This window comes from Pinus tabuliformis, chromosome 9 (genome assembly GCF_031772625.1).
Source record: "Pinus tabuliformis cultivar Carrire ecotype Pingquan chromosome 9, CPIR1, whole genome shotgun sequence".
Classification (NCBI taxonomy): domain Eukaryota; kingdom Viridiplantae; phylum Streptophyta; class Pinopsida; order Pinales; family Pinaceae; genus Pinus; species Pinus tabuliformis.
In genome coordinates, this window is record NC_142307.1 from 1,334,675,760 (window position 1) to 1,334,686,797 (window position 11,038).

An 11,038-nucleotide genomic window follows, 5' to 3' on the forward strand; every position below is an offset into this window, starting at 1 on the left:
TGGGTCAGGATGCATCCACCTGTTATCTTTATGCCTTTTAATCTGCCCCTTCGATGATCCTCTTTGATGAGATTACTGAGTCCTTCCATAACTAGTAGGAAGAGCAAAGGCGAGAGAGGACATCCCTGTCTCAGACCCCTTTTAGAAGTAAAGAATGGAGAGGCACTACCGTTCACTAGGATGCTGAAAGGGATATTAGTAATGCAACTCATGATCCATTTGACAAATAAGTAAGGAAAACCTAAATGAGTTAACAACATTCTAATATAAAGCCAATTTACCCTGTCGAAAGCTTTTGATAAATCGACTTTCAGTATCATACCTTTGCCATGCCTAGAGTGAAGAGTATGTATAACTTCCTGAGCAGTACCCACAGCTTCATGGATCTGTCTGTCCTTTAGGAAGGCGAATTGTTCTGACGAAATATGATTATAAAGTATAGGTTTCACCTTGTTTGCTATGATATTATATAAATAGTTGCAAATGGATATGGGGCAAAAATCCTCAAAGGAGTCTAGATTATCAGTCTTAGGGATGAGTGCAATGAAAGTGGAGGTAATTGAGGTTTCAAGGTACCCTCTGGTTCTTGAGTCCTCAACAATTCTGAGCAGGTCTTTACCAATGGTGTCAAACAAAGGCAAGTATAATTCTATCGACCAACCATCGTGTCCCAGACTTTTATCCTTTTTGAACCACTTTAAAGTGGTTTCCAATTCCTCCAGAGTAACAACCTTTATTGAATCCTCACCCTTAGGATCCACATATCTAGGGAAGAGCTGTGCTACCCTGATGATTTCTACCATGTTGATGTCCCTGGGAGCACTGTATGTGCGCCTGAAATGAGGGGATGCTAATTCAACAAGTTGAGGGAAAGTATTAACAATCTACCCCTGCTCATCCTGTCGCTGCCATATGGTGTTAGTCACCTTTCTTCCATTGGCCTACTTGTGATATAATTTCGTGTTTTCATCCCTTTCATGCATCTAGATGGCTCTGCTTCTAAGGCTCCAGGTTTCTTCCTTATCTTTAAGGATTTTAGCTCTAGAAGCGTAATGAGAAACCATCCCTTCCTTGTGTTCCTTTGAAGTGTACATTCCTCCAAGATCAATTTCGAAAGCAACAATTTTAGAATCAATCTCATAGAGCGATTGATCCTCCTGTACACTTTTGTTATGTGCCCAAAGCTTGGACATTCCCTTCAGGATTGTAAGGTTATGAATAAACCCTTTAATATTGTCTTCCCTCCTCCCAGGGGGGTTGGCCTTCCAGAAATCAGTGACCATTCTTTTGTAGGAGTCTTCCTTGAGCCAGAAAAAGCAGAACTTGAAGGGACCTTTAGGCCTAGATTGCCCTCCATCTATAGCTAAGTAGATGGGTAGGTGATCAGAGATCCCCCCTGTACCTACCCAATGTCTGATATTGTAACCCAAGTCCATAACCTTTTCTTTGACAAGGAAGCGATCAAGTCTGCGGGCCAAGCTATCTTCCCCAATCCTGTTGTTCCTCCAAGTTGCTTGAGTTTTTGCAGAGGGGATGTGAATCAAATGGTGTGCTTCCATTTTAGATAGAAAGTAATTCGAAAGGGAGTCTCGTTGTGCCCTGTGACCCCAGGATTCAGAGTATCCGATGGAGAAATTAAGGTCACCACCAAGGATCAGGTGGTCAGTCAAGAATAGATCAGTACTCAAGAGGTTTTGCCAAAAAGCAGGCCTGTTCTGGCAAGGCCCATAAACATTAAATATCCTAAAATTCATACCCAGTTCAGCAGATCTGATATCTACACCAAGATGGCCCAGACCTCCCCAGCAGTTGAGCAACTTGATGGTTCGAGAGTTATAACCCAAAGCTAATCCTCCCGATCTCCCATGGGCATCAAGCCCAATGAAAATCCAACCAGGAAGCATGTTTTGGAGGGACTGAGAGATGTCTATAGCAGGTCCCAGAGTCTCTTGTAGGAAAATGATATCAAGCGGTTCAATGGTAATCAAACGACGAAGGGCTAGTTTTTTGTCCGACCTAGCCAGCCCTCTACAATTGTAAGAAAAAATCTTCATGGAGGGATAGACTGGGATTCTCTGGCTCTAAGCGTCCCTGGGATAGTAGATTGAACCCCCAAAGCGATCTCATCTTCAGCAGTGCCTTGGGCTTTAGATAGATAAGAAGGTCGGCCCCTATGGAGTTTAGGGGGAGGGGGAGGTTGGAGTATCTCAAGCTCGACAAGGTCCTGGGTTTGCCTCTTCAATTTCGAGCGCGTCATGTACCCCCCAGGAGGGGGGGCTTGGAGGATAGATGAAGGGGTAGGGAGGTGAGAGGGGGTAGGCATGGAGGGGGCGGGTGAGAAGATGGGGCAAGAAGTGAACTGGCAGGAGAGTGGAGCAAAGAGAGGGGGAGCAGAGACCAGACCCAAACCCAGATGATCAGAGGATGGGTTCAAGGCATGTAGATCAGAGAAAGAACTAGATAAAATGCAATCAATATGAGATGAGCAGTAAGTGGAAACAGGGTTGAGTGGAAGATTCATACCCGTCAAGGCCAAGCCCTCAGAAGGAGACTGAGGACGAGAAGGAGGAGGTGAATGAGGACGGTTGGGAGGCCGCCCTCGCTTCTTCGGCTGTGGTGGTGCCGCAGTATTTACTTCTGGAGTCTTATGATGTTCAATCGAGACCTCAGGAGCAACCATGTTCAGAGGAGCAGTAGAAGCCCGGCTCTAAGGATGCACGTCTTGGGAAGTGTGCAGGTGGGTCGCAGATTCCAGTGCCGAGGGCTATTTTTTGGATTTGCCCAGCAGGGGGGCAGTCTTTATAAAGATGCCCGACCTTATGGCACCTCTGGTAATGGAAAGGAATGCCCTCATAATCCAGCTATTGTCTTCTGGTATAGTTCCTTCATCGAATGTCGATGAACTCGAGCAAACCCTCCGATAGGTTCGGATGAACCAAGATCCTGGCATAAGCCATCTTCCTCGAAGACTGGTATGAGGCGTCGTAAGTGAGGTAAACGATAAGGGAATTCCCAATACATCTGAAGATGTCCTCCGTCCAAAAATGCAAAGGTAGTCCAAGCAATCAAACCCATATAGGGCCAGCATTGACCCTCTCTCGTTCTGGATTAAAAAGGGGCGTCCATCTTCTAAGTAAAATAGGAGCTTGATCAATGTGCCATGCAGTGGATAGCACCCAATTTGTATGCTCCAAACTACTAAAGTGCAATGCAAACCAGCCTTTGACAAATGTCTAAACCTTCGGGGGCTCCTTCAGGTTTTCACTCCAGACCTTTGAGGCCCATTATTGTAATTTTTCCATACTGTAATGCCTTCCGCGAACCCAGCCCACTCGAAATTTCTTGGCAATGTCCATAGCATCCAATAGCTTGATGTCCTCTGCAAAGTTCAGGGGCACCGCCCCAGACCGAAGCTTAAGACCCCTTTTCTTCCTTGAAACCCCAAGGCTCCCCACAGCCGATGTGTCTAGAGACGAGGAAGGTGGAGCAGGTTCCAAAGGAGGAGAACCCCCAGGGTTTTCGGGTGCTTCCTGCGGAATAGCAGTGAAGATACTAGAAATCAATCTAATACTTGAATAATGCCCTCGAGAGGTGGTCAAAAGGATCTGTGAAGTAGGTGTAACCGATCCAAGGACTGCAGTATCCAGGGGATGGTTTGTTGAGGGGGAGGGGTTCGCCACCGAAGGGGGGAAAGGGGAAGAAATGCCACCGAGAGTAGGGAAAATAGGGTTAGTCTGAGGAGGGAAAAGGGGAGAGACCCCTCTGAGAGAAGGGAAACTAGGGTTTGACGGAGGGTCGATAAGGGCTAGGGTGCACAGCGAGAGGGGCTGGGTGATGAAGTCAGGGGGAGAGGGTGCATCTTTAGAGAGGGATACTGGTGGGATGCAAGGGCGAGGAAACGGAGGGAGTGCCTCAATTTCATCGGCAAGGTTAGACATGAAAGGGAATAAACCGACAACTGTGGTCCTGGTGGGTGTCCAGATGGGCACGTCCTTCGAAGGTTCCTCGAAATCACCCAAATCATCCATAACTGTCAATATTTGTTAATGACAGCTGCCAGAAGACAGTGCACTAACAAAAAATGGTGAAAGTTAGAAAACAGGAGGGGAGGTAAGCCTGAGCGGATAGGTGAAAACCAGCAGCTGGGGATAGACATGCAGAAGCCCGGATCAAAAGGTTCAGAGGGAACGACGAAAAAAACCACAGGTCAATGGGAGCATAAGCAAGCGGTCGACAGAAGGTTACGGGGGCAATAGCAGGCGATCATCGGAAGTAATGGGTTGCATGCAGGCACAACGTCAAAACCCCAGACCCATCGCCATCGGAGCTCGACTGTGATACCTCTCACTAGGTTTGGTCAAGGTCATTAATTTTTGTTAGTAATTCAAACATAATTATCAATATTACGAACAATAATACAATCCGATATGACAAAAAACTAGCTCATCTCATCACAAGTATAAAAAAAGAAATTATTTGGTTCAAGGATATCACCTTTTTCCAAGTTTTGAGGACTCTAAATTGTTATGTGGACATCCTTGTAAGCAAGGAATCACGATTGAATAAGGGAACCAAAGGTAAAATGGGGTAATTGTTTCAGAGTTATCCCCTAGGTTCACATCCAAAGTATGCATGGTGAATGTATCAGGCTCATTAATCAACACATGTCAACATACACAAGCCATCATAGTATAACAAGAGGGAGCTAGGATGTACAATGCATCACCTTTATGACATCCCAATACATGCTAGCCTTTATGTTCAACTGAAATTTTGAAGTTTGCAAAGATTTTATGTGAGGGAAAGGTGGGATAATGGACTAGAGTGCAAGTGCTTTGTCTAGTGAGGAGACTTAGTGTTGGCCGACTCTAGTTTAGGTATAATTTTAGGTAAGCATTTCCTTTCAAATTTTGTTGGTGATTCTTGGCGTTTTCGTAATAATTTTGGCTCAACCTCTTATGCCCTCTAGTTTGGTCCTGTGCTCTACACTAGTGTTTGTTTGGATTTTTGTTCTTGTCCTTGTTTGGAATGTTAACATTTTTTTAGAGCCCCCACTTCACAATGGTACAAAATATGGGTCATAGGTTCCTTAATTTTTTGGTTAAACTCTTGTCAGGGATTTATTTTTCAATCCGAGGTTTGTTAATTATTTCAAGGTTATCATTCAAAGTCTATGCAGGCCATAGGTTCCCTACCTAGTATTGAACAATTACAAAATGAAAGGCCCAACGAATGCTACGAATCAAGTAGCAGTAAAGTAAATAACAATAACAAAAATCTGAAGTAACAACAATTAGGAATCAAAACAAGATTACAAAGCGGTAAATAAATAAACAACAATTATAAAACATTAACAATATAACTAAGAAGCATAACTATTCACATGATTGAATCCAACAACACCTGATTGAGAGAGTGGACTCAACTCTTTGAGTAGGGCTATGGCTAATAGTTAGAGATCATATGAGATTATAGAAAACTAGAATTCACATTAACAAAAAATAGTTACAAATAATTTTTTATTATTACACGCCCAAAGGGAAAGTCTATCATTCTTCTTGGTTGAGCCTTACTTATACATTTCATCATTACAATACACGAAGTTTGTCCCATCAAAAATCGGTGGCCTGATTGATGCTTCCCTCTCGTAGTTGCTCATGATGATAGATCTTCCTTCAAGCGATCAAGCTCCTTCAGAAGGACCTGCTCTGATACCAATTGTTGGAAATAATACTGAGAGGGGGGGTGAATCAGTATTATCTAATTCTTTTTCAATATATTTATACTTTGAATTATTGTATGTCAGTACCATAAAATAATGAGCATGAACAAGAAAAACAGATAGTCACACCAAAGAACACCAGATATAAGGTGGAAACCCAATGTGGGTGAAAACCACCTACTGCAATATGTCTCTATCTTCTTTCAATTAGAAACTCCTTTTACAATGATTTTGTACTGGTGCAGTCCTTTACCAGTACGCAGGCTGCAACCTGCAGAGAGCTACAACTCTCTCTCCTGGAAGGGAGTTACAACCCCCTACTTCTTTTCTTTCAAGGACCACTTTTCATAAATTTTCAGACTGGATCCATGAACATCAATCAATCATCAAGTATATCTGCATCAAACAATCTCCTTTTCCCAATTAGCACTGAATCAAGTAAACACTTCTCTGACAGCTGTACCCAGAACACAGTAACAGTAACCACACACCAAATTTTGAACCCAGAATACTGCAGCAATAGACAGAGGTAGCTAGATCATAATTTAAAGATATACGCTACTTCAACAACCTGAAACCTGCGTGCAGATCTATAAAGGATAATTCCTTCTTACACTAATTAACCCAGATTGTCAGATTTATAGATCAAGCATGCGCCTCATATAACAGATCAAAATCATACAAAGATACTCTTATTCAAGCATAAAGATTATGACCCATCAATAGAACTTATCCTTCTTTATGCGCTAAGGTTCCTCCTTCATTCAGATCCAGATCTGCACCATAACCCAATCACAAATATTTCAGATCTAGCACTTTATCAGATATTCAATGATTCAGAAGATGCTTTGCCAAATGATCTCCTTCCTCTTTTATAGCCTTAGTCCTTTCTCAATACCACGGTCCAAAACCATAGGATCAAAAAACTGTTGGATTAATACCATGAACCAACCATGAAAGTGCGTGAGATCAACACTTTTGGATGCAATACCATGGACCAAAACCATAGGATAAAAAACTGTCGGACTAATACCATGAACCAACCATGAAAGTGCGTGAGATCAACACTTTTGGATGCAATACCACGGACCAAAACCATAGGATCAAAAATTGTCGGACTAATACCATGAACCAACCATGAAAGTGTGTGAACTTTTCTCTTGCATGAAGGGAACTTTTATCTGCATAAAAGTGCGTGAACATTTCTCTACATGAAATAAACTCTTCTCTGCATAAAAGTGCGTGAAATTTTCTCTACATTAAATAAACTTTTCTCTGCATAAAAGTGCGTGAACTTTTCTCTACATGGAATAAAATTTTCTCTGCATAAAAGTGCGTGAACTTTTCTCTACATGGAATAAACTTTTCTCTGCATAAAAGTGCGTGAACTTTTCTCTACATGGAATAAACTTTTCTCTGCATAAAAGTGCGTGAACTTTTCTCTACATGAAGGAAACTTTGTTGCACTATAATTTATCAAATAAATTTGCTGCACTATAATTTATCATTTGTGTGATTTGCCATCAAGGACAACACTTGTCTCATAATGCCAACAATCTCCCCCTTTGGACTTGTCATATTGAGAATTGTCATCTGATATCTCTTCCGTAGATTCATCTAGATATATATAAGTGAGTTGATCTTCTATGAGTTGTTTGCCATCAAGTACAACACATGCATCATAATGCCAACAAAGCGTCCTTGGCTTCTTCTTGAAAAGTGAAGATCTGTCCTGTGCACAAGTCAACACACCATCGTTGTGTCATAATCATCTCGTATTTTTGTCCTTTGAGTTTGAGAAACTGATGATGTTTAGTAAAAAATATCCCTAGATTGGAAATGATCCATTCTGATCATCAATAGGCGATTTTCCTGGTTTTCTTTGAATGTATCAAGGGCCTTTCCCATTTGACTTGGTTAATCACAAAATATGTAAAATATCACAATTGAATATCTCCTACTAATGGTACTGGGTTGAATGACTGATCAGTTTCTAAGATATACTCATGCATATATAATTCACATAACAAATGCTGGTTAATATGATTATCAGCGCTCAGGATCCTCAACAACTACAGGGGATCTTCTATGTTGTGACTTAACTCCTGGTGAGTACTTTCCAAATAGAAAAAAAATACTGTTCATGAAGACAAATGGACATTTAGCAAGGGGCCTACATGCCATTATTTGTTGCGTTAAGGTGAACATCTCGTCCTTATAAGTCTTCAACAACTAAACTTGTCCCTGCAACTCCTTAATATTCTTCTACAATTTTCCACATTGTTGTTGATCCTTTTTTATCTAAGTTGTATAATTGGCAACCAACCTTTCCACATTCTTCCCAATCTCTCTTATTTCTTTCCAACGGGCCTCTGTGGGAATAGCCCCATGTTGGAAATTAAAAGTAGTGGCCTTCCATTTCTGTATTTCTGCCACCAAAATAAATTCCTGGGTTTCTTCAGGATGGAGGAGTGTCTCGGTCTGTGTGGATGCTGAGGTCACATCCTTATCCTTTGTCTGTACTACCACCAAAACTGTACCACCAGTTCCGGGGGTTGCGGTAGCTTGGCTAGTATTAATTTTTCGCTTTCCTTTTTCTCATTTCCACCACTGCATCACATGTTTCCTCAATTTGGTAATTTCTATCTTTAAATGAATACTTTCTTTGAACAATAGTTAGTACCTATGTTGAATGGGGGCTTTTCTTTTTGCAAGCTCTTCGACAAATTCTTATTTTACCATAGTCTCCTCCATATGTCTAGAGGCTGGTACTGGTCCTTGTGGAGAAATATCAACAAACTCGTCAACAAGTTCCTATTTTAGCATGACTTTCTCCATTTTCTCGAATGCAGGTACCCATGGAGCGACATCGACACGTTCTTTTAGAGATTCTGGCAATACCAAATTTCCTTCTATTTGTTTAGAAGCCGATACTGGTTCTTCTGGAGCAGTACCGACAACATTTCCTTCCCCCAATTGCTCTGAATCTGATACTGGTTCTTGTGGAGCAGTATCGACAACATTTTCTTCCCCCAATTTCTCTGAATCTGATACTGTTTTTTGTGGAGAAATAGTGGCAACAACCTCTTCCTCCAATTGATCTGAAGTCGACGCTGGTTCTTGTGGAGCAGTATTGACCAAAAATTCCTCTCCCAATTTCTTTGACGTCGACACTGGTTCTTGTGGAACGATATCGACAACAACCTCTTCTTCCACTTGCTCTATCATTGACACTGGTTCTTGTGGAGCAGTGTCGATAGCAACCTCTTCTTATAATTTCTCTGAAATTGACATTGGTTTTTGTGGAGTATTATCAACAACATATTCTTATTTTACAATCACTCCTACAAACTTCATTTTGGGAGGAAAGACTTCTTCTATCACCGCGTGGGTAGGAGAATGGAATTTCCTTGATCCTCTTGGAAAGGAGGCCATAAGTGGAGAACGAGGGGTAGTAGCTTCAATTTCCATTCTGCCAATGACCTTTATTTCAGTCTCCTGAATTCCTCCCCCATCTCCCAAATAATCTTGTTGATCTCTCATTTATTCACCCCATTTTTCCTCTACCTCCTTCGGTATTTGTTCCATTACTTCCTCTTCAAGTAATTCCTCAGCTAGACTTACAGGCATCATGGCTACAACTTCTTCCTCTAATAACTCAACCAGTTGTTGCCAAGTTATAGGGGTTTATAACAAGGTGTGAATTACCAATAATCTAATGAGCCCAATATTTGTAAGGATGATCTACACCTGGTGCGAACGATGCACAGACCAGGCCATCAATTGTAGATTATTCAAAAGGAAGAATGAGATATTTATGGAATGCATTTGATGAAATTAGAGACAAGATAGGAGCCTAAAATGGTATTTAAAGAGGATACAAAACCAACCTTCACAGGTGATATATCGCATTAAGAAATATGCAACATCTTCCGAAGGTTGTGGTAGTGATTTCTGGTCATAACCCTTTCCTTTCTGCACCACGTTCTCCCCCGCCTATAGGAATAGCTCTGAAAAATCTGGCATGGACGTTCTTTTGATAAACCAATTCTTTCCATCATGTGGAAACCCAATGACAACTTTAATAACTTCCTCAGTTACTTAAACTTCCATTCCACGGACCATGGAGTGATTTCCTTCTAGATTTAGCACAAACTCAATTGCCACTCCTTCATCAAATCCCTGTAGCCTCTCAAAGTAAGTATGCCAACTCACATTTTGGAATATCTGCAATACTTCCGATCAACGCTGAACCTGACCTATTCTCTATAGTTCATGTCTAATAACTTGGCCACCCATTATACTTGCTAGCTACTCTGTAGCAGCACTCAGAGTAGCAACAAGTTGTTAAGGGAACAATTAGCCAATAAAATACATTGTAACAGGAGTGACAATAAGAGAAATGAATCTGGGTGAGGGTTATGGTATAACTAATAGTAATCATGGAAATAATTATGGTAATTATTCTGATACATTAGAAATGACCAGATTTTAATGCTGGCATGCGTATTTGTACATAGTGAAATTTCCAATGAGTATTGGTATATGTGAAAGATACGGGTGAGGATATGATCCAAGTGGGTAATGATGTCATATTAATGGTATGATTGGATGATTTAAATAGTTTCTTAATGAGGTACGATAATAACGACAAATGGTATCATTATTATTAAATATGATAATCTCGCCCCCCCAACTAAGGTATGGCCATCCTCAGCCTTAATTGGTCATGTCATTAATGAAATGTCAATTAAATTCACAGAGTCATTCGGGGACGTACCTAATGACTTACCTTAGTGGAGTATCAACATTGGTGGAGTATTATCATTGGTGGAATATCAGCAGCAGTGGAGTATCGACACCAGTGAAGTATCAACATCGGTGGAGTATCAACACCAGTGGAGTATCAACATCAATGGAGTATCAACATCGATGGAGTATCAAGATTAATGAAGTATCAACATCAGTGGAGTATCAACACCAGTGGAGTACCAACATCGGTAGATGCTAAAATGGAGTCAACTGATGCTACAATAGGAATAACAACAGAAAAATGTTGCAACTGGAGTAGCAGCAAGGGAAAGGGAAGAGCGTTGTAAAAGGGAAAAAGAGAGTTGCAAGTGGAGTAGCAGTAAGGGAAAGGGAAGAGCGCTGTAAAAGGGAAAAAGAGAGTTGCAAGGGAAAGGGAAGAGTGTTGTAAAAGGGAAAAAGAGAGCTGCAAGTGGAGTAACAACAGGGGAAATGGAAGAGCGTTGTCAAAAGGAAAAAGAGAGCTGCAAGTGGAGTAGCAACAAGGAAAAGGGAAGAGCATTGTAA

At 41.3% G+C, this 11,038-nt stretch overlaps 1 protein-coding gene across 1 annotated transcript; it reads right to left on the minus strand.

Moving 5' to 3' along the window:
* Nucleotides 1–983: 983 nt before the first annotated feature.
* On the minus strand, nt 984–2,054 carry LOC149153446 (uncharacterized). The gene has a single exon (XM_089443822.1). The coding sequence runs from the start codon at nt 2,052–2,054 to the stop codon at nt 984–986; it is 1,071 nt and encodes a 356-aa protein (XP_089299948.1).
* Nucleotides 2,055–11,038: the final 8,984 nt, after the last annotated feature.

Coding starts and splice junctions, on each gene's coding strand:
- LOC149153446 (XM_089443822.1), bottom strand. CDS start 2,054: ATGAAGATTTTTTCTTACAATTGTAGAGGGCTGGCTAGGTCGGACAAA.